This window comes from Phytophthora sojae (assembly GCF_000149755.1).
Source record: "Phytophthora sojae unplaced genomic scaffold PHYSOscaffold_1, whole genome shotgun sequence".
NCBI classification, from domain to species: Eukaryota; Oomycota; class Peronosporomycetes; order Peronosporales; family Peronosporaceae; genus Phytophthora; species Phytophthora sojae.
In genome coordinates this window covers 7,679,566-7,706,145 of record NW_009258115.1, presented here as the reverse complement: position 1 = coordinate 7,706,145, position 26,580 = coordinate 7,679,566, and the positions used below count along the sequence as shown (strand labels likewise).

The window sequence follows — 26,580 nt, the reverse complement described above, 5'->3', positions numbered from 1 at the left end:
TGCCGTAGGAACTAGTTCAGCGACAATTCTTTTAGCCTCGACAAGCTCAGCAATTTTGAGACTCATCTTTGCTAGCCGCTTCACACCGTCATAGTTTCCGACGTGCTCACACACTTTTAGCGTGCTCTGATTATCACAATGCAGCTCCGGGACCATTGGCTTCATGCCTATCTCCGTGAGCAGATTCTGCGCCCACAGTAGGTCCTCGACGCTCTTATTGGCTGCAACCAGTTCCGACTTACACGTATCATCCGTGATACGATCCTGCTTCTTGCTCTAGAAGCCGAAGCTGTAGCCATTCAGTTGGAGCACATATCCCGTAACTGTCGATTTCCGCTGCTTGTTGCTTGAGGTGCTTGTTGATTGCAAGTTAAAATGCAAAGTGAGAGACTGCATGAAGCAGAAGCTCTTTGCTCTACAACCTAGCTCTACAGAGGCTGCATCTAATGGTTGGCTCTAACCAACAAAACTACCAGAGTAAACTTCGAGTAATCGCTGCAGGCAACAAGAGCCAGAGTAATCCTGAATAATCACCACACTGCCCCCCTAAGGATACGCTGGAGCTTCAACTTGGCCACTGACTCAGTGTCCAGCTGCAGGTCACTGGCCGAGAGCTGCGAACGCCGCTTGAAATGCTTCGTCTTCGCAGGTCTGGACGTAGGCAGCAACGGGCACATGAACTTGAGCTGCCAAGCTCTCAAGGGACTCCCATGACACGAGTAGCTGCCAAATACCATCGATGTGACGGTGTTGTTTGATTGTTTCAATGCCGAGAACCATGCTGTGGAGTAGCGCCCTCGCAGAAATCTCGCGAATGCGATCTCGCACAAACTCGGCGCGTCTGGATAGCGGTCGCGCCGAGCGACTTATTCCCGGTTGTTGGAGTAGGGTATCTTCGAAATACAGGCCCAAGTCTTCGCAGGCTTCAGAGTTGGGGGGGGGGGGTTCTTGTGTTGACGCTTGTTCCTTGTCGTAGGGCGTCGAGCCTTGGGCGTGCGGCGTTATCGGGCCGGCGTTCCCGTCGTGCGGCGTTATCAGGCCGGCGTTTCCTGGGGCTTGTGTGGCGTTATCGTGCCTACACGGGGGGTCTTGTGCACGGCGGTTATCAGGCCAGTGCGGTCCTTCGCCTAGGCAGCGCGTTATCGGGCGCCCACCTAAACGGTATACGTTTAACGTGCCTTTGTTCCAGCACGGGTCTGTGGGGTGAGGGGGGGGGGGGTGAGCACCCGAACCAACAAACGACGGGGGGCCGCGATATCGAGGCGGCTCTACTTGCCGGCGCTTGGTGGTTCCCCTGGACCTCGAAGAAGACGGGAGGTCTTTGTGGTTCAGAGAAATTTCGGGACTGAATCCTTACCCTATCCTATGTCCTTGCTACCGGCTACTCTGTACTACTGCTTGCTAAGCCTACCGCTCTGTACCTATCATTACTTCTGTCGTGCTTGCACTACCGTCCTTCAACCTGATTTGCGTGGCATAATCAAGATAGCCGGTGCTTCTCGCTAGTTCAGCGACAATTCTTTTAGCCTCGACAAGCTCAGCAATTTTGAGACTCATCTTTGCTAGCCGCTTCACACCGTCATAGTTTCCGACGTGCTCACACACTTTTAGCGTGCTCTGATTATCACAATGCAGCTCCGGGACCATTGGCTTCATGCCTATCTCCGTGAGCAGATTCTGCGCCCACAGTAGGTCCTCGACGCTCTTATTGGCCGCAACCAGTTCCGACTTACACGTATCATCCGTGATACGATCCTGCTTCTTGCTCTAGAAGCCGAAGCTGTAGCCATTCAGTTGGAGCACATATCCCGTAACTGATCTCCCTGTGTCGATTTCCGCTGCTTGTTGCTTGAGGTGCTTGTTGATTGCAAGTTAAAATGCAAAGTGAGAGACTGCATGAAGCAGAAGCTCTTTGCTCTACAACCTAGCTCTACAGAGGCTGCATCTAATGGTTGGCTCTAACCAACAAAACTACCAGAGTAAACTTCGAGTAATCGCTGCAGGCAACAAGAGCCAGAGTAATCCTGAATAATCACCACACTGCCCCCCTAAGGATACGCTGGAGCTTCAACTTGGCCACTGACTCAGTGTCCAGCTGCAGGTCACTGGCCGAGAGCTGCGAACGCCGCTTGAAATGCTTCGTCTTCGCAGGTCTGGACGTAGGCAGCAACGGGCACATGAACTTGAGCTGCCAAGCTCTCAAGGGACTCCCATGACACGAGTAGCTGCCAAATACCATCGATGTGACGGTGTTGTTTGATTGTTTCAATGCCGAGAACCATGCTGTGGAGTAGCGCCCTCGCAGAAATCTCGCGAATGCGATCTCGCACAAACTCGGCGCGTCTGGATAGCGGTCGCGCCGAGCGACTTATTCCCGGTTGTTGGAGTAGGGTATCTTCGAAATACAGGCCCAAGTCTTCGCAGGCTTCAGAGTTGGGGGGGGGGGTTCTTGTGTTGACGCTTGTTCCTTGTCGTAGGGCGTCGAGCCTTGGGCGTGCGGCGTTATCGGGCCGGCGTTCCCGTCGTGCGGCGTTATCAGGCCGGCGTTTCCTGGGGCTTGTGTGGCGTTATCGTGCCTACACGGGGGGTCTTGTGCACGGCGGTTATCAGGCCAGTGCGGTCCTTCGCCTAGGCAGCGCGTTATCGGGCGCCCACCTAAACGGTATACGTTTAACGTGCCTTTGTTCCAGCACGGGTCTGTGGGGTGAGGGGGGGGGGGGGTGAGCACCCGAACCAACAAACGACGGGGGGCCGCGATATCGAGGCGGCTCTACTTGCCGGCGCTTGGTGGTTCCCCTGGACCTCGAAGAAGACGGGAGGTCTTTGTGGTTCAGAGAAATTTCGGGACTGAATCCTTACCCTATCCTATGTCCTTGCTACCGGCTACTCTGTACTACTGCTTGCTAAGCCTACCGCTCGTACCTATCATCTTCCAGCCGCTGTGGAGTAGCGCCCTCGCAGAAATCTCGCGAATGCGATCTCGCACAAACTCGGCGCGTCTGGATAGCGGTCGCGCCGAGCGACTTATTCCCGGTTGTTGGAGTAGGGTATCTTCGAAATACAGGCCCAAGTCTTCGCAGGCTTCAGAGTTGGGGGGGGGGGGGGTTCTTGTGTTGACGCTTGTTCCTTGTCGTAGGGCGTCGAGCCTTGGGCGTGCGGCGTTATCGGGCCGGCGTTCCCGTCGTGCGGCGTTATCAGGCCGGCGTTTCCTGGGGCTTGTGTGGCGTTATCGTGCCTACACGGGGGGTCTTGTGCACGGCGGTTATCAGGCCAGTGCGGTCCTTCGCCTAGGCAGCGCGTTATCGGGCGCCCACCTAAACGGTATACGTTTAACGTGCCTTTGTTCCAGCACGGGTCTGTGGGGTGAGGGGGGGGGGGGGGGTGAGCACCCGAACCAACAAACGACGGGGGGCCGCGATATCGAGGCGGCTCTACTTGCCGGCGCTTGGTGGTTCCCCTGGACCTCGAAGAAGACGGGAGGTCTTTGTGGTTCAGAGAAATTTCGGGACTGAATCCTTACCCTATCCTATGTCCTTGCTACCGGCTACTCTGTACTACTGCTTGCTAAGCCTACCGCTCTGTACCTATCATTACTTCTGTCGTGCTTGCACTACCGTCCTTCAACCTGATTTGCGTGGCATAATCAAGATCTTACCTCGGCGCGTTTTGGTCGGCGGGGTTTAGGGTCGGCGCGTTTTGGTCGGCGGGGTTTAGGGTCGGCGCGTTTTGCAGAACCGGGCGCACTGTTCGACCCGTCGGATGATTACGCGTCGCACTGGATTCTGGCACCGTGTCTCACAGCCCATCACCCACGCCGACTTTCCGTCGAGCTCGGCCCTGCGTCGCGCCCATTAATCCGCGTCGAGGTCCACCACTCGCGTCCCGGCGCCTTCTTCCTCCGGCGCCCGGCGCGCCCACTTCTTCCGCGGGGTACTACACCACAATGCCTTGATTGTCAACATGAGCGAGCAGTTCTTCATCCACATCGAGGCTAGCATCCGCGTAGAACTTCAGACGCGAGCCGTGGACCGTGTAATGCTGGTTCGTGACAAGGTGTCGTATGTCGAACAAGTGGGGTGCGGTGTTGACCACCTCGAACGGACCGACCCATCGGGCGAGAAGCCTGTCCACAGACAAGCGAGAGTCGATTCGCGACCAAAGGACGAAATCTCCTACGCTGAAGTTGCACTCAACGCCCTTGGAGCGCGCCATGTTCTGCAGCCGGTGCTTCTCGCTAGTTCAGCGACAATTCTTTTAGCCTCGACAAGCTCAGCAATTTTGAGACTCATCTTTGCTAGCCGCTTCACACCGTCATAGTTTCCGACGTGCTCACACACTTTTAGCGTGCTCTGATTATCACAATGCAGCTCCGGGACCATTGGCTTCATGCCTATCTCCGTGAGCAGATTCTGCGCCCACAGTAGGTCCTCGACGCTCTTATTGGCCGCAACCAGTTCCGACTTACACGTATCATCCGTGATACGATCCTGCTTCTTGCTCTAGAAGCCGAAGCTGTAGCCATTCAGTTGGAGCACATATCCCGTAACTGATCTCCCTGTGTCGATTTCCGCTGCTTGTTGCTTGAGGTGCTTGTTGATTGCAAGTTAAAATGCAAAGTGAGAGACTGCATGAAGCAGAAGCTCTTTGCTCTACAACCTAGCTCTACAGAGGCTGCATCTAATGGTTGGCTCTAACCAACAAAACTACCAGAGTAAACTTCGAGTAATCGCTGCAGGCAACAAGAGCCAGAGTAATCCTGAATAATCACCACACTGCCCCCCTAAGGATACGCTGGAGCTTCAACTTGGCCACTGACTCAGTGTCCAGCTGCAGGTCACTGGCCGAGAGCTGCGAACGCCGCTTGAAATGCTTCGTCTTCGCAGGTCTGGACGTAGGCAGCAACGGGCACATGAACTTGAGCTGCCAAGCTCTCAAGGGACTCCCATGACACGAGTAGCTGCCAAATACCATCGATGTGACGGTGTTGTTTGATTGTTTCAATGCCGAGAACCATGCTGTGGAGTAGCGCCCTCGCAGAAATCTCGCGAATGCGATCTCGCACAAACTCGGCGCGTCTGGATAGCGGTCGCGCCGAGCGACTTATTCCCGGTTGTTGGAGTAGGGTATCTTCGAAATACAGGCCCAAGTCTTCGCAGGCTTCAGAGTTGGGGGGGGGGGGGTTCTTGTGTTGACGCTTGTTCCTTGTCGTAGGGCGTCGAGCCTTGGGCGTGCGGCGTTATCGGGCCGGCGTTCCCGTCGTGCGGCGTTATCAGGCCGGCGTTTCCTGGGGCTTGTGTGGCGTTATCGTGCCTACACGGGGGGTCTTGTGCACGGCGGTTATCAGGCCAGTGCGGTCCTTCGCCTAGGCAGCGCGTTATCGGGCGCCCACCTAAACGGTATACGTTTAACGTGCCTTTGTTCCAGCACGGGTCTGTGGGGTGAGGGGGGGGGGGGGTGAGCACCCGAACCAACAAACGACGGGGGGCCGCGATATCGAGGCGGCTCTACTTGCCGGCGCTTGGTGGTTCCCCTGGACCTCGAAGAAGACGGGAGGTCTTTGTGGTTCAGAGAAATTTCGGGACTGAATCCTTACCCTATCCTATGTCCTTGCTACCGGCTACTCTGTACTACTGCTTGCTAAGCCTACCGCTCTGTACCTATCATTACTTCTGTCGTGCTTGCACTACCGTCCTTCAACCTGATTTGCGTGGCATAATCAAGATCTTACCTCGGCGCGTTTTGGTCGGCGGGGTTTAGGGTCGGCGCGTTTTGGTCGGCGGGGTTTAGGGTCGGCGCGTTTTGCAGAACCGGGCGCACTGTTCGACCCGTCGGATGATTACGCGTCGCACTGGATTCCGGCACCGTGTCTCACAGCCCATCACCCACGCCGACTTTCCGTCGAGCTCGGCCCTGCGTCGCGCCCATTAATCCGCGTCGAGGTCCACCACTCGCGTCCCGGCGCCTTCTTCCTCCGGCGCCCGGCGCGCCCACTTCTTCCGCGGGGTACTACACCACAATGCCTTGATTGTCAACATGAGCGAGCAGTTCTTCATCCACATCGAGGCTAGCATCCGCGTAGAACTTCAGACGCGAGCCGTGGACCGTGTAATGCTGGTTCGTGACAAGGTGTCGTATGTCGAACAAGTGGGGTGCGGTGTTGACCACCTCGAACGGACCGACCCATCGGGCGAGAAGCCTGTCCACAGACAAGCGAGAGTCGATTCGCGACCAAAGGACGAAATCTCCTACGCTGAAGTTGCACTCAACGCCCTTGGAGCGCGCCATGTTCTGCAGCCGGTGCTTCTCGCTAGTTCAGCGACAATTCTTTTAGCCTCGACAAGCTCAGCAATTTTGAGACTCATCTTTGCTAGCCGCTTCACACCGTCATAGTTTCCGACGTGCTCACACACTTTTAGCGTGCTCTGATTATCACAATGCAGCTCCGGGACCATTGGCTTCATGCCTATCTCCGTGAGCAGATTCTGCGCCCACAGTAGGTCCTCGACGCTCTTATTGGCCGCAACCAGTTCCGACTTACACGTATCATCCGTGATACGATCCTGCTTCTTGCTCTAGAAGCCGAAGCTGTAGCCATTCAGTTGGAGCACATATCCCGTAACTGATCTCCCTGTGTCGATTTCCGCTGCTTGTTGCTTGAGGTGCTTGTTGATTGCAAGTTAAAATGCAAAGTGAGAGACTGCATGAAGCAGAAGCTCTTTGCTCTACAACCTAGCTCTACAGAGGCTGCATCTAATGGTTGGCTCTAACCAACAAAACTACCAGTGTAAACTTCGAGTAATCGCTGCAGGCAACAAGAGCCAGAGTAATCCTGAATAATCACCACACTGCCCCCCTAAGGATACGCTGGAGCTTCAACTTGGCCACTGACTCAGTGTCCAGCTGCAGGTCACTGGCCGAGAGCTGCGAACGCCGCTTGAAATGCTTCGTCTTCGCAGGTCTGGACGTAGGCAGCAACGGGCACATGAACTTGAGCTGCCAAGCTCTCAAGGGACTCCCATGACACGAGTAGCTGCCAAATACCATCGATGTGACGGTGTTGTTTGATTGTTTCAATGCCGAGAACCATGCTGTGGAGTAGCGCCCTCGCAGAAATCTCGCGAATGCGATCTCGCACAAACTCGGCGCGTCTGGATAGCGGTCGCGCCGAGCGACTTATTCCCGGTTGTTGGAGTAGGGTATCTTCGAAATACAGGCCCAAGTCTTCGCAGGCTTCAGAGTTGGGGGGGGGGGGGTTCTTGTGTTGACGCTTGTTCCTTGTCGTAGGGCGTCGAGCCTTGGGCGTTCGGCGTTATCGGGCCGGCGTTCCCGTCGTGCGGCGTTATCAGGCCGGCGTTTCCTGGGGCTTGTGTGGCGTTATCGTGCCTACACGGGGGGTCTTGTGCACGGCGGTTATCAGGCCAGTGCGGTCCTTCGCCTAGGCAGCGCGTTATCGGGCGCCCACCTAAACGGTATACGTTTAACGTGCCTTTGTTCCAGCACGGGTCTGTGGGGTGAGGGGGGGGGGGGGGGTGAGCACCCGAACCAACAAACGACGGGGGGCCGCGATATCGAGGCGGCTCTACTTGCCGGCGCTTGGTGGTTCCCCTGGACCTCGAAGAAGACGGGAGGTCTTTGTGGTTCAGAGAAATTTCGGGACTGAATCCTTACCCTATCCTATGTCCTTGCTACCGGCTACTCTGTACTACTGCTTGCTAAGCCTACCGCTCTGTACCTATCATTACTTCTGTCGTGCTTGCACTACCGTCCTTCAACCTGATTTGCGTGGCATAATCAAGATCTTACCTCGGCGCGTTTTGGTCGGCGGGGTTTAGGGTCGGCGCGTTTTGGTCGGCGGGGTTTAGGGTCGGCGCGTTTTGCAGAACCGGGCGCACTGTTCGACCCGTCGGATGATTACGCGTCGCACTGGATTCTGGCACCGTGTCTCACAGCCCATCACCCACGCCGACTTTCCGTCGAGCTCGGCCCTGCGTCGCGCCCATTAATCCGCGTCGAGGTCCACCACTCGCGTCCCGGCGCCTTCTTCCTCCGGCGCCCGGCGCGCCCACTTCTTCCGCGGGGTACTACACCACAATGCCTTGATTGTCAACATGAGCGAGCAGTTCTTCATCCACATCGAGGCTAGCATCCGCGTAGAACTTCAGACGCGAGCCGTGGACCGTGTAATGCTGGTTCGTGACAAGGTGTCGTATGTCGAACAAGTGGGGTGCGGTGTTGACCACCTCGAACGGACCGACCCATCGGGCGAGAAGCCTGTCCACAGACAAGCGAGAGTCGATTCGCGACCAAAGGACGAAATCTCCTACGCTGAAGTTGCACTCAACGCCCTTGGAGCGCGCCATGTTCTGCAGCCGGTGCTTCTCGCTAGTTCAGCGAGAATTCTTTTGCCTCGACAAGCTCAGCAATTTTGAGACTCATCTTTGCTAGCCGCTTCACACCGTCATAGTTTCCGACGTGCTCACACACTTTTAGCGTGCTCTGATTATCACAATGCAGCTCCGGGACCATTGGCTTCATGCCTATCTCCGTGAGCAGATTCTGCGCCCACAGTAGGTCCTCGACGCTCTTATTGGCCGCAACCAGTTCCGACTTACACGTATCATCCGTGATACGATCCTGCTTCTTGCTCTAGAAGCCGAAGCTGTAGCCATTCAGTTGGAGCACATATCCCGTAACTGATCTCCCTGTGTCGATTTCCGCTGCTTGTTGCTTGAGGTGCTTGTTGATTGCAAGTTAAAATGCAAAGTGAGAGACTGCATGAAGCAGAAGCTCTTTGCTCTACAACCTAGCTCTACAGAGGCTGCATCTAATGGTTGGCTCTAACCAACAAAACTACCAGAGTAAACTTCGAGTAATCGCTGCAGGCAACAAGAGCCAGAGTAATCCTGAATAATCACCACACTGCCCCCCTAAGGATACGCTGGAGCTTCAACTTGGCCACTGACTCAGTGTCCAGCTGCAGGTCACTGGCCGAGAGCTGCGAACGCCGCTTGAAATGCTTCGTCTTCGCAGGTCTGGACGTAGGCAGCAACGGGCACATGGACTTGAGCTGCCAAGCTCTCAAGGGACTCCCATGACACGAGTAGCTGCCAAATACCATCGATGTGACGGTGTTGTTTGATTGTTTCAATGCCGAGAACCATGCTGTGGAGTAGCGCCCTCGCAGAAATCTCGCGAATGCGATCTCGCACAAACTCGGCGCGTCTGGATAGCGGTCGCGCCGAGCGACTTATTCCCGGTTGTTGGAGTAGGGTATCTTCGAAATACAGGCCCAAGTCTTCGCAGGCTTCAGAGTTGGGGGGGGGGGGGTTCTTGTGTTGACGCTTGTTCCTTGTCGTAGGGCGTCGAGCCTTGGGCGTGCGGCGTTATCGGGCCGGCGTTCCCGTCGTGCGGCGTTATCAGGCCGGCGTTTCCTGGGGCTTGTGTGGCGTTATCGTGCCTACACGGGGGGTCTTGTGCACGGCGGTTATCAGGCCAGTGCGGTCCTTCGCCTAGGCAGCGCGTTATCGGGCGCCCACCTAAACGGTATACGTTTAACGTGCCTTTGTTCCAGCACGGGTCTGTGGGGTGAGGGGGGGGGGGGGGGTGAGCACCCGAACCAACAAACGACGGGGGGCCGCGATATCGAGGCGGCTCTACTTGCCGGCGCTTGGTGGTTCCCCTGGACCTCGAAGAAGACGGGAGGTCTTTGTGGTTCAGAGAAATTTCGGGACTGAATCCTTACCCTATCCTATGTCCTTGCTACCGGCTACTCTGTACTACTGCTTGCTAAGCCTACCGCTCTGTACCTATCATTACTTCTGTCGTGCTTGCACTACCGTCCTTCAACCTGATTTGCGTGGCATAATCAAGATCTGGATAGCGGTCGCGCCGAGCGACTTATTCCCGGTTGTTGGAGTAGGGTATCTTCGAAATACAGGCCCAAGTCTTCGCAGGCTTCAGAGTTGGGGGGGGGGGGGTTCTTGTGTTGACGCTTGTTCCTTGTCGTAGGGCGTCGAGCCTTGGGCGTGCGGCGTTATCGGGCCGGCGTTCCCGTCGTGCGGCGTTATCAGGCCGGCGTTTCCTGGGGCTTGTGTGGCGTTATCGTGCCTACACGGGGGGTCTTGTGCACGGCGGTTATCAGGCCAGTGCGGTCCTTCGCCTAGGCAGCGCGTTATCGGGCGCCCACCTAAACGGTATACGTTTAACGTGCCTTTGTTCCAGCACGGGTCTGTGGGGTGAGGGGGGGGGGGGTGAGCACCCGAACCAACAAACGACGGGGGGCCGCGATATCGAGGCGGCTCTACTTGCCGGCGCTTGGTGGTTCCCCTGGACCTCGAAGAAGACGGGAGGTCTTTGTGGTTCAGAGAAATTTCGGGACTGAATCCTTACCCTATCCTATGTCCTTGCTACCGGCTACTCTGTACTACTGCTTGCTAAGCCTACCGCTCTGTACCTATCATTACTTCTGTCGTGCTTGCACTACCGTCCTTCAACCTGATTTGCGTGGCATAATCAAGATCTTACCTCGGCGCGTTTTGGTCGGCGGGGTTTAGGGTCGGCGCGTTTTGGTCGGCGGGGTTTAGGGTCGGCGCGTTTTGCAGAACCGGGCGCACTGTTCGACCCGTCGGATGATTACGCGTCGCACTGGATTCTGGCACCGTGTCTCACAGCCCATCACCCACGCCGACTTTCCGTCGAGCTCGGCCCTGCGTCGCGCCCATTAATCCGCGTCGAGGTCCACCACTCGCGTCCCGGCGCCTTCTTCCTCCGGCGCCCGGCGCGCCCACTTCTTCCGCGGGGTACTACACCACAATGCCTTGATTGTCAACATGAGCGAGCAGTTCTTCATCCACATCGAGGCTAGCATCCGCGTAGAACTTCAGACGCGAGCCGTGGACCGTGTAATGCTGGTTCGTGACAAGGTGTCGTATGTCGAACAAGTGGGGTGCGGTGTTGACCACCTCGAACGGACCGACCCATCGGGCGAGAAGCCTGTCCACAGACAAGCGAGAGTCGATTCGCGACCAAAGGACGAAATCTCCTACGCTGAAGTTGCACTCAACGCCCTTGGAGCGCGCCATGTTCTGCAGCCGGTGCTTCTCGCTAGTTCAGCGACAATTCTTTTAGCCTCGACAAGCTCAGCAATTTTGAGACTCATCTTTGCTAGCCGCTTCACACCGTCATAGTTTCCGACGTGCTCACACACTTTTAGCGTGATCTGATTATCACAATGCAGCTCCGGGACCATTGGCTTCATGCCTATCTCCGTGAGCAGATTCTGCGCCCACAGTAGGTCCTCGACGCTCTTATTGGCCGCAACCAGTTCCGACTTACACGTATCATCCGTGATACGATCCTGCTTCTTGCTCTAGAAGCCGAAGCTGTAGCCATTCAGTTGGAGCACATATCCCGTAACTGATCTCCCTGTGTCGATTTCCGCTGCTTGTTGCTTGAGGTGCTTGTTGATTGCAAGTTAAAATGCAAAGTGAGAGACTGCATGAAGCAGAAGCTCTTTGCTCTACAACCTAGCTCTACAGAGGCTGCATCTAATGGTTGGCTCTAACCAACAAAACTACCAGAGTAAACTTCGAGTAATCGCTGCAGGCAACAAGAGCCAGAGTAATCCTGAATAATCACCACACTGCCCCCCTAAGGATACGCTGGAGCTTCAACTTGGCCACTGACTCAGTGTCCAGCTGCAGGTCACTGGCCGAGAGCTGCGAACGCCGCTTGAAATGCTTCGTCTTCGCAGGTCTGGACGTAGGCAGCAACGGGCACATGAACTTGAGCTGCCAAGCTCTCAAGGGACTCCCATGACACGAGTAGCTGCCAAATACCATCGATGTGACGGTGTTGTTTGATTGTTTCAATGCCGAGAACCATGCTGTGGAGTAGCGCCCTCGCAGAAATCTCGCGAATGCGATCTCGCACAAACTCGGCGCGTCTGGATAGCGGTCGCGCCGAGCGACTTATTCCCGGTTGTTGGAGTAGGGTATCTTCGAAATACAGGCCCAAGTCTTCGCAGGCTTCAGAGTTGGGGGGGGGGGGGGTTCTTGTGTTGACGCTTGTTCCTTGTCGTAGGGCGTCGAGCCTTGGGCGTGCGGCGTTATCGGGCCGGCGTTCCCGTCGTGCGGCGTTATCAGGCCGGCGTTTCCTGGGGCTTGTGTGGCGTTATCGTGCCTACACGGGGGGTCTTGTGCACGGCGGTTATCAGGCCAGTGCGGTCCTTCGCCTAGGCAGCGCGTTATCGGGCGCCCACCTAAACGGTATACGTTTAACGTGCCTTTGTTCCAGCACGGGTCTGTGGGGGGAGGGGGGGGGGTGAGCACCCGAACCAACAAACGACGGGGGGCCGCGATATCGAGGCGGCTCTACTTGCCGGCGCTTGGTGGTTCCCCTGGACCTCGAAGAAGACGGGAGGTCTTTGTGGTTCAGAGAAATTTCGGGACTGAATCCTTACCCTATCCTATGTCCTTGCTACCGGCTACTCTGTACTACTGCTTGCTAAGCCTACCGCTCTGTACCTATCATTACTTCTGTCGTGCTTGCACTACCGTCCTTCAACCTGATTTGCGTGGCATAATCAAGATCTTACCTCGGCGCGTTTTGGTCGGCGGGGTTTAGGGTCGGCGCGTTTTGGTCGGCGGGGTTTAGGGTCGGCGCGTTTTGCAGAACCGGGCGCACTGTTCGACCCGTCGGATGATTACGCGTCGCACTGGATTCTGGCACCGTGTCTCACAGCCCATCACCCACGCCGACTTTCCGTCGAGCTCGGCCCTGCGTCGCGCCCATTAATCCGCGTCGAGGTCCACCACTCGCGTCCCGGCGCCTTCTTCCTCCGGCGCCCGGCGCGCCCACTTCTTCCGCGGGGTACTACACCACAATGCCTTGATTGTCAACATGAGCGAGCAGTTCTTCATCCACATCGAGGCTAGCATCCGCGTAGAACTTCAGACGCGAGCCGTGGACCGTGTAATGCTGGTTCGTGACAAGGTGTCGTATGTCGAACAAGTGGGGTGCGGTGTTGACCACCTCGAACGGACCGACCCATCGGGCGAGAAGCCTGTCCACAGACAAGCGAGAGTCGATTCGCGACCAAAGGACGAAATCTCCTACGCTGAAGTTGCACTCAACGCCCTTGGAGCGCGCCATGTTCTGCAGCCGGTGCTTCTCGCGCTGGTCGATCACCTCCCTGTGCATGGCTGCCAAACTGTCAGGTAAAGTTGCAAGTCGCTCCGCCGGCAGTCCATCCGAAGGTACCAGCATCTCAACGTTCTTGCCATGCTCTAGAAGGATTGGTTCCAATGGCGTTGGTCTTGGCAGTCCAGTAAAGAGCTCGCTCGGCGACTTATCGCCCAACGACTGCACGGGCGTGTGGTTCAAGTTGCCTTGAACAAGAGGTAGTAAGTAGACCCACTCACGAGTGTCCAGCTTGTACTCCATAAGCAGGACGCGAACAACTTGCAGTACATCGCGGTTCAGACGCTCAATTGTACCGTTAATCCACGGCGCGTAAGCTACCACAAGACTCTGTTCAATGTCCAGCGTTTCGCACACTTGGCGGATCACCTCACACTTGAAGTGGCTGCCCTGGTCTGATACGAGCACAGAGGGGGCGCCAAAGCGCTCCCACCAGTCCAGCATTGCACTCGCAGCAACGGTACTCGTAGGTGAATCGCACGCTACAAGCTCACAAAAGTGAGTGAGGCCGTCTTTCAGTACCAACACATACTTGTGACACGAGGCGACTTGAAATTTTGGAGAGTGTCCGCGCAGCTGGCCCCGGTGCCGATCCAGGGAGAGCGAGGAAAGAAAGGTCGATTCAGGATGGTGTACCTGTGGAACGCCCGAGCATGATGGAGGAGATGTGGAGTATGGATACCTGGTCGCGTTTGACCTCAACTGGCCGGAGGTGCGCAGCACCCAGTCCGGCCCCGACCTAGTCTGACGAAGGGAGACCGTGAACGTATCCCAGAGAGCTACCCTTCTTGACGAGGCCAAGGCATCCCAAGGTACTTCGAATCCCCGGCAGCCCGAGTGTGAAGCTACTCAAGTGTACCAAGCCATCGACACCCTGAACTGTACCACCACCGTGTTGAAGACGAACATCCAGGATACTGCGACTACGAAGACCCCGAGTGTGACCCGACAATGAGTTGAGGACCTCAAGCAGCGAGACCAAGTGGACACTGAAGCTCGTGGAGTCGACGGCAGCCTGGATGGACAACCGACAGCTCGAATGGAATGCAACTACCCCGAATGGCGGATGGCCATCCTGAATGGACAACGCCCGGAGTGCCCAAGTGCCGATCATCCTGAATGGACCAACACTGCCCTGAATGGAGAAGCCCCAAGCCACCGTTGCTATCTGCCAATGGACCGACGCCCAGGAACGTGCCAAGTCAGCGAAGTCAGCGACCAAGGTGCCAGTTCCGAGCGTGACTTGGTTTCACTATGGAGAGTGAGCCAGTCTGAGTTCGATGTGTCAGCAGTGCAGCAGATCCCCAGGTCAGGCACCCGAGTCCCTCCGACATCAAGTGATCGCGACGCGACGCCCGGGTATACTGAAGCCAAGAGAACCCGAACAAGTGTATGAAGATATGAGCAGAGGAGACCGCGTGAAGAATCCAGCGGCCCTAAAGGTAACAAGACCATACGAAGAAGAAGAGAAGTATACAACGAAGAAGAGAGAGATACAAAGAGAAGAGAGATAGCCAAAGAGAGAGAGAGAAGAGGATAAAGATCAACAGAGTTTGTTTTGCGTTCAAGTGACAAGTGCCTGGTTCGTAATTCGCCTAAGGACAGCCGCCGCCCACGGGAGAGTGTACCGCCTAGGAGCCCACGAGAGGGTGTACCATTCGGAGCCCCGCTGCGAGCGTTGAGTAACGCCTGGTCCAAGGCCCTCGAAAACTTCTCACTACATCATCAAGCCAAGTCCGGTACCCAAAAGTATTGCCCAATCGGGTTGGTACACCTGTTTCATTTCCCAGTTGTGGCGTACACTCTCAGTGTGCGCTTGTATTTCATATTCCCTGTGTTTTAGGAGGTTGTGGCAATTGACACGATGTGGGAAAGGATTTTTATCCGCACTCATGTCTGACAGCTGGGATGGGACGACCCTTCGCCTGACTGTGACTGGTCGCAGGGAACAGGAATCCAGTGACGTGGGGTGTGACCTGTGGATAGTGGATGCGCATGGTGGATTTGGCGGGACCCGGTGCTTGCAGTAAGCATGGGCTCACAGGATCGGAGATGTGCCCACCGGATGAGCGCTCATATTCGGTGTGGAGTAACACATCCTGTCCGTCCGCCGACTTCCCTGACCGCAGGATAAGCCTAAGGCGCGCAAGTGCAGCCAGTGAACGTATCCTGGCTGCTGCCTGCATTGGCTCCGTCAAGACATCGGACCAACCCCCAAGTTCACCATGCCCACCATGCTCCCATGCAAGACCTCGCTGGACAAAGTACACTGTTTGCCGGACTGGATCGTGGTGCGCCCGGTAGCGACGCACCGGATGCCAAGGTACCGTACCGAATGAGGCCGGACCGGATGATCAATTCGGTCTGACCCCTGGTGCCCATACTGGATCGTGACCGCACCAACAACAAGTCCAGTACTGCTGTGTGTGTATCAGCAATCCAGGACCGGATCGACCAAGAACGTCAAGCGACACATGATGGCTCACGTGATTAGACGCAGAGGTCCAGTGCGGATTTGATGAGACGCCGTACCACGTACCTCTGTCGCCAGATGATGAGTGTTGCCGAAGGAACGTTGACGTCGACAAGTTGCCCGATAACCAAGCCAAGTCAAGCATGTCCAAGCTCAGTGCAAGAAGATCGAAGTCCCGTGCACAAGGTCGAAGCATATCCAAGACAAGTCAAGTATAGTGAAACCTTTATTAGAAGTCAGTGAAGTGAAACAGATAGCTAGCCAAACGTAAGATCAAACAGAAACCAATTTGCCGGACGTCTTTCTTCGGGCTGGGAATTCCCCCTGACATTGACGTCTTCAAGAGCTTATACGTGGGATCCGCCTTCGTGCGATCTTAAAACGGAGGACGTTTCAAGGCCTCACTGGTGTTGCGAGCACTGGTGTAGTGGGGACTCAAAGGTACCAAGGCAAAGTCGGCAGGGACTGGGGTGTCGCGCCCTGGAGTTATCTGTGAGAGCTTTATTTCCAATTTGCGTGCTCGATCCGGGCATCCATTTCATATTCCCTAATGTGTGTCTTAGGCGGTAGAGGTAGTCACCCCCGAGACTGAATTGATTGACTACTGTGTGATAGGATTGACTTATATTTTGTATTGTTCCCTCACTCTGTGAGGGTGGTGCGCGTAAGTGAGTGTGCATCCAGGGTTGACCAGTGCCTTGGGTGACGGCTCGTAAGTTGACTGGCGTATAGACCCCCCACCCAAGGGTCTTAAAGAATAAGTGGTGGCTGTATATTTTGTGACGTTTAGCTCGGCATTGTATTTATGTGTGTTGGTTATACTGAATTGTGGATCTGACTGTGGTCCCTTCGATTCGGTCTGACTTTCTGTTCATTCGGTGTAGTTTGTTTCAGGAACACACCCAGCAGACTCGATTCTGTATTTACAACAACTCACTCGGTGAAGTCCGGTCCGCTAAAGGTAAACGATACCTATAGGGGTTGACACAAGGACACACGCCAAGTCCAAGCGATCCTCCCAGCCCCCGGTTCACATCCTGTGCTCCGAGGACTATCGGATTACAGCGGATATCTCTGGTACTCCGAACCGATTCGGTCCGGCATAGTGCGCTATACACCTGGACGATTAAGGCGTTCACCCGCCTCGCCTCAGCTGGTGCGCGTGCTCGGATTTGGTTGCCTAGGATTTCACCGCGAGTTGTTTGTTTGTATATTGATTTGGTCTTAAGGGGTGTTTCTACCGACTGCCTGGACTAATAGTTTGGTTATGGCTGGAAGGAAGGAAGCACGTGAAGGTGGACGCGGAGGCGGACGCGGACGCGGTGAGGCGTCTCGTCAGTCGTGTCGAGGACAAGGGCTGCCGCCGGAGGAGCACAAGGCCCTGGACGACGTTGTCCGGGAGGCTCGGAAGGCTGGCGCGGAGAAGCGCAAGGCGGCCCTGGAAGAGAAGAAGAAGGCGTCGGCGGCCGATCAAGATCAAGCGGCCCCGGAATCCTCCGTTCTGGATGCGCACCAAGCAAATCAGGATGAGGCTCCGGAGGCGGACTCGACCGAGTCTGTGCCGGCCGGCACCGAATGTGTCCCAGACCTGGTGACGGGACTGGATCAGGGTGAGTCCGCACAGGATGATGAACCCGCCCGGGCGTCTGTGGGAGGCGCCGATGAGGTTGAGTCCCCGGCTGAGGATCGAGTTTCGGACTCTCCCTAGCCGGATGACGAAGTCGAGATTCTGGACGAAGCCCCGACGATCAAGCATGAAGGCTCGCTGTCGACTGTCCAAGAAGACGGCGTACTGAATGACGAAGCCGACACCCGGTCTGCGCCCGCGCAATCCGGTCCGGCCGCGACCGCCCAAGCTCCCGCGCTCAAGATGGAAGCCCAATCCAGTCTGGCGCCCTCGGATTCGCGAGGACCCGACGAGACCAAGGCTCAAGTGAGCGAGGCTCAGGCGAAGGTGTACGTGGCCGAACACGTGCGTCGCTGGGAGCAGCATCGTGAACGCGCTGCCGTCCCGCTCAAGGTGGAGTACGCCTGGCCCGAGCCGGCACCCGACTTCACTGAATGGTGGACTGCGGCGCTGGCGACGTCGAAGTACCTGTCGGACCGGATGGCCATGGCGAGTCAAGACGCTGCGTGGATCGCGGAGCTTCGTCCGGTACGGCTGGAGCTATGCCTGGCACAGGATGTCTCCGGCATCGTGATTCCATCCTGTCGCCGCGCGAGTGCGTTGCGCTCATCCAGTCTCTCCTCTTCGCTGCCGGTTTCAGGTTTCACAACCTGATCCCGATGTGGTTCCAGTCGCAGGCGTCCAGAGTCGCACCGAGTCTGGTGAGCTCTGTGGTCGAGGACATCCAGCATTTCCCCGCGTTCGAGCTGATCGAGTGGCGCGAGTTGGCATCCTGTGTGCCCTTCAAGATCGTACTGGGTGCGCCGGACGTCCAAGACCAGACCGAGCCGAACGTGGGAAACTCTGGATCGACACTGTCGCAAGCTGCGCGAGCACCGATCCTGGACTACCATGCGGAAGACAACGACGGAGATCTATTGATGTCGGATTACGAAGCTGGACTATTGGGTCGCGAGTTCGTCCTGCGCCTACGGGTGGCCGGCCTTCGGGGGTCACGAAGCTCGCAAGGGTCTTCCACCGGCGAACCGGATTCCAAGCGCCCGCAGCACGGACCGCCTCGCCCGCCGTCCACCCAGTCCGTGTCGTCGATCCCGTCCGCGCCGCCGCTGTCTTCGCTCCCGTCGTACCACGCGTCCAGCGAGTCTGAGCACGCATCCGGTACTGGAGTGTTGGCGCAACCGGGTCCGCCATCTCGTTCACCCTCGGATCTTGATTCGAGCCTGTTCGGGACGACGGCTGGATCCAATGAGTCGACGTTCAGTGCGGCGTCAGCAGCTCGATCGTCCAGAGGCAGCTCGTCTTCGTCGTCGCTGTGGTCCGGACACGATGCCGCGAGGCACATGTCCGCGGTTGGGTACGGGCCCATGGTGATGACCGCGCAGGCAGGAGCGATCCAGTCTGGTGCAGGCGGAGGGTCGTCGAGATCACCCGGACAGCACTCCCTCGGTCATCGACGGCGGTGGATCAGGACGATGTCGTTATGTCGGAGTCCGATCACACCACCGTCCGGAGTGACCGAAGGTCGAGAACTTCATCCAGTCGGCAAACGACGTCCAGGCGCGAGAGGCGAAGCCCGTCACCAAGTGAGTCTGACTCCAGTGACGAGGACCGGATGCGCCGCCGAAGGTCTTCGAGATCGAAGCGCGCACCGAGTCGGTCGAGCAGGTCGACTCGATCCGGTCGATCAAGCCGCTCAGCGATGTCCGTGATGTCCGGGGCGTCCCAAGTTGCGCTTAACACGATGCGCCAGACGCAGGAAGCCCTGGCCAGGATGGAGCTGAACCAGGAGGCATCCGCTGCCAACGCGGCCCGACTGAATGAAGGTCTTCACAGCGCGTTCCAGGCGATCCAAGAGCTCGCCGGACGCACCGCTACCCCTCAAGGCAGTGTGCAGACCGGATCGAGACCGGACGCCCCAGTCCCGGAGCCTCCCAGCGTGCCCAGCACGTCTCCAATGTCGACGATGCAGGCGCATGTAGTGGCGGCTGCCATCGAGAGCGCCCGCGCCGAGGCAGGACGCCTGGAGCACGAGCGCGCTGCCGTCGAGTTCGCCGAACGCTGGAGACAACAGAAAGCGCAAGCCGAAGCCGAACGAACCCGATGGGCCGAAGATGTGCAACGGGGACTCAACGCTCAACTGGATTTATTCCAAGAGAAGGTCCACCAGATAGAAGCTGAGCGGGAGAGGGAGCGAGAATCTTCCCGGAACATTCAGCGGTTTCAGGCCCACCAGTTACACAACCTTCGTGCAACACGCCAGGCAAATCAAGTGGCTCAAGCAACATCGGGATCTGATTCGGTGTCGCATGTGAAGACAGAGACCGGGCGTGAGACATTGCACCCAGTATCCAGTGTGCCTATCCAGTCTGGTCAGGCGCCCATCCAGTCTGCGACGCCGCGTGCCGACGAGCTTCTAGCAGCCCAACTTCAGGCGACTATCAACAGCGTTCTCAAGGCGAGAGCAACCACGGGAGCCAAGGCGCGCGCTGTTCAAGCTGCGCTGGCGAAGGACAAGCAGGATGCTCCCGCGAAGGACGCGAAGAAGGTGCCCGTGAAGCAGGAGCCTGCCAAGAATGCGAAGGACACCAGGTCAGGACCGCGCAAGCGTCCATCCGGCGGGCGAAGTCGCGGAAGTGGTGACCCCTCCGGATCCGACCCGGACTCGAGCTCTGATGACGGCTACGACGAGGGCTACAGCTTAAGCGACTCCGACGACTCGCTCGCGAACGTGCTCACGCACTCCACGTCGGTGACGACGAAGGACGGCAAGACGGTGATGAACTTCCGGCCGTACGAGAACTCAAACTCACTCGAAGACTTCGACGACAAGGCGTCGTACCATGAGCGGACACGATGGTGGGAGCGATTCCTCACCTTGACCGTTCAGGGTGGTTGGACGGACAGCATGAAGGTGTACGAGTTACGCCTGAAGCTTCCTACATCCGCTCGCCACTGGCGTGCACAATTGCCGAGGCATGTACGAGACGACTGGACCCAGCTATACCATGCGTTCAAGCGCAAGTACTGCCGGTCCAGGATGTCCAACTCGGAGAGGTACTACACGATCGAGCAAGGACGGACTGAATCGGCGCTTGACTTCTTCTACCGACTGAATGCGGCCGCCTGCAAGGCGAATGTGGAGTTCAGGAAGTCATCTAGGACGCGTGAGATGCACATCAAGCGTTTTATCCGGAAGCTGACCGAGTCGAAGCTTCGATCCAGTCTGAAGAGCCAGCGTCTGCACAGCATCGACGACCTGGAGTTCATTCTGCGTCAATACGAAGACGATCACCAGGACAGCGGACGTGAGAACTCGGCATCCAGACCACACGACTTCCGCGCGGGCAACGTGCATCGAGACCGCGAACGCGAGCGATTCAGACCGAAGGGTCCTGGTCGCGCTTACGTCGTTCAGAGCGAGGATGAATCAGACGAAGAGGATCGTCATGTGCGTTTCCAAGACGAGGTGGATGAACACCGAGTCGAGGTCGCACCAAAGCACGACTCGGTCCCTCCTGCCTAGACACGGCCGGTGGATCCCGACCTGGTACTGCCAGTGCTGGATGAAGGTGTACTACGTGACGCAGTGTTCAGGGTGATGACGGGCTCAGGATGGAGACCGCCGCCACCTGGCCAACAGTCAGGGGCGTCTCGATTCGGTCAGCCCTCCGCGCCGCAGTCGCCGAGAAGAAGCAATCCTGATTGGAATGAATTCTGTGAGAAGTGCGAGAGGCCTGGACACCGACAGGAGAATTGCTGGATAGACATCGTGTGTGATCGCTGTCACCGACGCGGACACCCGATGCGCATGTGCAAGGTCAACCCGTGCAGGATTTGTGAACGATTTCCTGAAGGACCGTGTGAACTTATGAAGACCATCGAAGCACTGAAGAAGCTGGCACAAGATGGAGCACTGAAGGACATACCGAAGAACCTACTGGATCAGCTATTGGATGACAAGACGAATTCAGGGGGGCCGTTAAACCACTAAGCCCGCTGGGTGGGGACCCAGTACGCGCCGGGCTGAAGGCCCCTGAATTGTGTGTGTTAGCCTACGTCGGACCGGAGCTGAGGATCAGCCACCAAGATAACCAACAATGCATGATTTCTCTGAGCAACGATGACCTGATTCAGCCTGACCAAGTTGATGATCGTTCTGGATTGAGCCGTTCCGAATTGCGAGCACCGGATGGACCGACCGAATTTGAGGGAACAACGTCGGCTGCAAGCACTCTGGGATCGTGAACCGCCCGCCGTGGAGCCTGCGAAGTACTCATGGCCGACCAAGTTGATGCTACATCCGGGCTGGAAGAAGGACGTGACGTGTTTCACCTCGGTGTTGCAGAATCCAGTGACCGAGTCGGACAGGATCGTGGAACTCGATGAGGATCCGGTCGTGGAGGACCTGGTTGAGAAAAAACCGAGCTTCAAGCGCATAACACCGCTGACGAAGGAACCAAAGACTGATCCGACTGTGAAGTCTAGTGCGACTCCGGGTGGTGCTGAGGACTTCACCAGTGACACCGAATCGGATGACGAAGAGTTTTTCGAGGCTGTCGCACCGGATGAGGATGTTGCACAGGATGGAGATGACGAGGACTTCTTTGACGCGGTTACACCGGATGAAAACGAAGTGTCGGAAGACGCACCAGATGTGACCGACGAGGATGTCTCCGACTTACCATCCGGTATCCTGCCCTGCACTCCGGTGCAGAAACTCAAAGAAGAGTACGAGCGGGTGATGCGACTAAGTGTGGAGGAGTTGGACTTTGACCAGCCGTGTACATTCATGAAGGGAGCGATCTGCTCTCCCAGCTGCGAGACCAACTCGCACTCCTCCCGGAGGTGCAGGATTTAAGTCCCGAGTGCGACATTGACAAGGCTGATGTTGGCGAACCTGGCGTGAGCACGCCGGATGACGAACACCGATTACGTGGCATCCTGAGGTACCACCGAAGTATCTTCTTAGGTGATGGAAATGCGGCACCTGCTCCAGCTCGCGGAGTCGTTTGCGATCTGGATGTGGGAGACGCTAAGCCTGTCACACAGAGGGCACGCTCGGTCGCGCCACACCTTGCGATGAAGGTGTACGAGTTGCTGAAGAAGTTGTTGGAGACTGGATTGATCGAGACATCTACGTCACCCTGGGCGTCACCGATCGTGATGGTACTGAAGAAGAACGAGGTCGACATCCGGATGTGCATTGATTACCGGATCGTGGACGTGTTCATCCAGTTGTCCAACTATCCTCTCCCGCTCATTGACGACCTGCTAATCGGGTTCGAGAGCGCGATGTGGTTTATGAGTCTGGACATGGCCAGCGGCTTCTGGGCGATCAGGATGACGAAGCGAGCCAAGCTCATCTCGGCGTTCGTGTCGCCATTCGGTTACTACCAGTGGCGACGCATGCCATTTGGTCTGAAGAATGCTCCGCTGGTGTACCAGCAGATGCTCATCAACTGTCTGTGGGGCTTTGTTCGACTACCACCTGGTAAGGAAGCTCAGGTGGATCAGGACGTACTGGATTATCTGGGTTTTAAGCCGCAAGAGGACAACGTCGCAGGGAGCGACACCGGATCAGACGACGAAATCCTGTCTGGTCGACGTCTACCCGCGCTGACAGACCAGATGACTGTGTTCCAACGTAACATCCCGGCGCCGATGCAGATGGGCCCTGTCCTAGGACGGAGCTCGTACATTGACGACATCGCGCATGGGGCGCCTACGTGGGATCAACTTTGCATCGATCTGGATGCGCTACTGTTTCGGTTGCGGTATTGGAACATCTCTGTCAGTCTACCGAAGAGTGAATTCGGTAAGCGCTCGATCCCGTATCTCTCTCATGAAATCAGTGCAGAAGGACTCAGGGCGACGCCGAAGATCGCTAAGGGCGTACTGGATCTACCATTCCCGTCTACTCTGATGGGGATCCAGTCCTTCCTCGGCAGTCTGAACTACTACCACAAGTTCATAGAGGATTTCCCGGTGGTAGCTGCAGTCCTGTACGAGCTGAGCGACGACCAAGTGCGATCCGGTAGGGACTTGTCGAGGGCGAAGGAAGCGTTCGAGATCCTGAAGCGAAAGATCGTGTCGACCCCATTGCTACGTCATTCGGACCGGACCAAGCCGTTCGTCATCATTCCTCACGCGAACCAGTGGGCAGCCTGTGCAGTCCTCGGTCAAGAGCATGACGGACTGATTCAGCCCGTCCGTTTCACGGGGCGTGTACTGAATGACTCGGAAGTCCGATATCATGTTGCGGAGAAGGAAGTCATCGCGATCATGAGAGTACTGGATGTATTCAGGACGATCCTGGAAGGATGTTTGATAATCGTGTACACCCGCTATTCGGTACTCAAGTGGGTGATTCAGTCCAAGTCGGCGGATGGACGTTGCGTACCATGGGGCGTCACTCTTTCCCAGTGGGACCTGGAAGTTCGCCGAATTCAGCGAGAAGTTCGCCGAATTCAGCGAGATGAAGACGGTCTAGCCGCTATACTCGGTGCGGGTATCACCCCCAGAGAGCACTTGGACCGGATCGCAGAGTTGCTGATTCCAGTCAAGGGGCGGGTCAAGCCACCACCGGTGGTGAGCATGGAGATGTTGGACGCTAACTTTGAGGGGATTGTGGTAAGCTTCGATGGAGCAGCCAAGACGTCGACTCGCCAAGGAAGCTGCGGATGCATCCTGTGGAGCCTGCCTGGTTGGAGCGTACTCGATGCACAAGGTTTCATCCTGAGTGATGTCACTGTGAACGATGCAGAATATCACGGCTTACTGAATGGACTGACCATGGCACTGGTCGGGGCGTTCAAGACCTGACCGTGGTTGGAGACTCTCGCATTGTGATACAACAAGTCCAAGAGCTGATTAACTGCAACCAACCCAACCTTCACCGACATCTGGCTCGGTGCAAAACTCTGGAAGGACGATTCAGTACGCTTCGGCTCGTTCATGTGAAACGTGAATACAATTCGGCCGCGGACTACCTGACCTCCAAGACGCTGGCGCTGGGTATCACGTGGACTGTACAGGATGAAGAGGAACGAATCCATCTGCAGCGAGTGTCAAAGATCCACGAAAAGCTGATGAAGCCAGTGGTTGTGGCGCAGGATGTGAGTGAGGGAGTTCAGGATGCACCAGATGGATCGGCTGCTAAGAAGGTGGTGACACCGGATGTGGGGTCACCAGACGATGTCGAACAGGACCCCGGTTCTGCTCCGTTACCTCACTGTGCTCGAGTCATGGCGGTCCTGACCTGATCGAGAACACAGGAGGAGACAGAGTCGAGTGGCCCATTGGGTCCGTTGGAGTTCCAAGCCGAGAGGTGGCGCAGGATTAAGGCACACCAGGATCGGGATGAGTTCATTTCGGAAGTCAAAGCGTATCTGAGTGGCGACCTGGATCGATTCTCTCCGAGGCGGCTTCGCAAGATCGCGAAGCTCTCGGACTTGTTTGCACTGGATGCCAGAGGCATCCTGTATGGACTCGCGCGGTCTACTCGAGATCGACCTCGGGACGTACAGGATGAGCCACGTCTTGTGGTGCCACAAACCCTGCACGCTGACTTGCTGCATTACGCTCACGAGGACTTTCAAGGTGGACACCAGGGAATTACCCGCACCCACGAGCGGTTACGCTCCGAGTTCTACTGGCCCGGAATGTGTGCCGACGTGGAACGTTTCGTGAAGGAGTGCGTTGACTGTGCAAGTGGAAAGGGGCGACCTCCCAACCCTGGACCGTCACCTGGTAACATCGAGCCCAGGCGCCCGTTTGAAGTTGTGTCGATGGATTTTGTGACGCACATGCCCAAGTCGGCACGAGGGAACACCTTCCTACTGCTTTTTCAGGATTCATTCTCTGGTTACGTGATGTGTAAACCCATGTCGTCTACTACGGCACAGGATGTAGCAGAGGCCTATGAAGAGCGAGTCTTCTGGAATTTCGGTGCGTCGTCAATGATCAGACACGATCAAGACCCACGTTTCATGAGTGAGGTCTTCACTCGGTTTCGGGAGCTACTCGGCAGTCGTCAGCGCGCCACGTTGGCATATCGTCCTCAAGCGAACGGCCAACAGGAACGTTCGGTGCAGACCGTCATCCGGAGCGTCCGCACTTACATCGCTGAGTCTGACCAGTCTGACTGGGACGATCACGCTGAGCGACTGATGTTCGCCCTCAACACCTCGTTCGACGCGACCCGATTGGATACTCCATTCTATCTGGTACACGGTTGGGATGCGCAAGGCACGGTGTCGGCGATGTTAGGACCGAAACCATCAAGTGTGCCTGAACGCACTGCGTACGAGTGGCGTCGGAAATTTCAGCGCGACTACAGCTACGCAATAGCCTGTGCCGAGGACCTCCCGAGACAAGCGAAGCGAACACGATCGGAAGAACAGACAAGCAAGTGGAGAGAATTGTCCGAGAGGCTGAAGACAGGATTTGAGAAGGGTGATACGGTATGGCTCTACATCCCGAAAGTCCAGACCGGATTGAGCCGCAAGCTGGCTCACATGTGGCATGGGCCGTTCAGGATCGAAGAGGTACACGATGACTTCAGAGTGAAACTCAAGGTGGAGGACGCAGGATATCGTGTTAACCCCTGGGTACACATCTGCCGCCTCAAGCCTCGCGCTCTGTTTCCGAAGCGACCTACCGCGGAACTCGATCTGGATGATGACGACGATTTCGATGCAGCCCTGCTGCCCGAGGACTGCTGGGAGCCGGACGAACAGAATGATGAGTACGAAGTGGAAAAGATTCTGGACCTCCGGTGGGCCAAGCGCACTCGTACTTCCAAGAGATTCCGCGAGTACCTGATCAAGTGGAAAGGATACGATGATCCTGAGTGGTTACCAGTGACCAGGCTCAATTGTGGTGCGCTTCTGTATGAATTCAACCAGAGTGCCCGTGCTAAGGCCAGGTTCCAGTCTATGCAGGCTGGTGATGACCACCCCAGTGTCTAGTACCGGATTGAACACTCGATCCTGACCGCCGACGTGTGACCTGACTGAAACTGAATGTGATTTTGATTGTGAACTGTCGACGCTGAATTTGTGGAGAATTCGAGTGGAGTAGTGGAAAAATGAAGATACCGACTGAATCGACCAGTGACTGCGCCCCTGAATGGAGTGAGCGACAGAATGACGAGCAGACGGACCGAATGACATAAGTCTAAGCCGAAGGAGTGAGGTGATGAACGTGAATGACATGAAATTGTGGAGATTAGCTTGTGGCTACACCGAGTGTGCAACTAGCTACGGTGATCAGCGCAGAC

At 56.6% G+C, this 26,580-nt stretch overlaps 3 protein-coding genes across 3 annotated transcripts; 1 reads left to right on the top strand and 2 right to left on the bottom strand.

Annotated features, from left to right (window-relative positions):
* Positions 1-600: 600 nt before the first annotated feature.
* PHYSODRAFT_470545 (hypothetical protein) lies at positions 601-4,233 on the bottom strand (the record flags this gene model as incomplete). Its single annotated transcript, XM_009517851.1, has 2 exons — positions 601-781; positions 3,938-4,233. Coding segments are annotated over 2 exons (477 nt in total), but the record flags the coding sequence as incomplete, so codon positions are not given.
* Positions 4,234-4,834: 601 nt separating this feature from the next.
* Positions 4,835-13,200, bottom strand: PHYSODRAFT_470713 (hypothetical protein; the record flags this gene model as incomplete). The annotated part of the gene is made up of 2 exons (XM_009517850.1): positions 4,835-5,015; positions 12,878-13,200. The coding sequence occupies 2 exons, from the start codon at positions 13,198-13,200 to the stop codon at positions 4,835-4,837; spliced, it is 504 nt and encodes a 167-aa protein (XP_009516145.1).
* A 3,740-nt stretch (positions 13,201-16,940) lies between these two features.
* PHYSODRAFT_322495 (hypothetical protein) lies at positions 16,941-20,823 on the top strand (the record flags this gene model as incomplete). Its single annotated transcript, XM_009517849.1, has 7 exons — positions 16,941-17,339; positions 17,382-17,828; positions 17,897-18,654; positions 18,683-18,746; positions 18,822-18,875; positions 18,927-19,010; positions 19,051-20,823. The coding sequence occupies 7 exons, from the start codon at positions 16,941-16,943 to the stop codon at positions 20,821-20,823; spliced, it is 3,579 nt and encodes a 1,192-aa protein (XP_009516144.1).
* Positions 20,824-26,580: the final 5,757 nt, after the last annotated feature.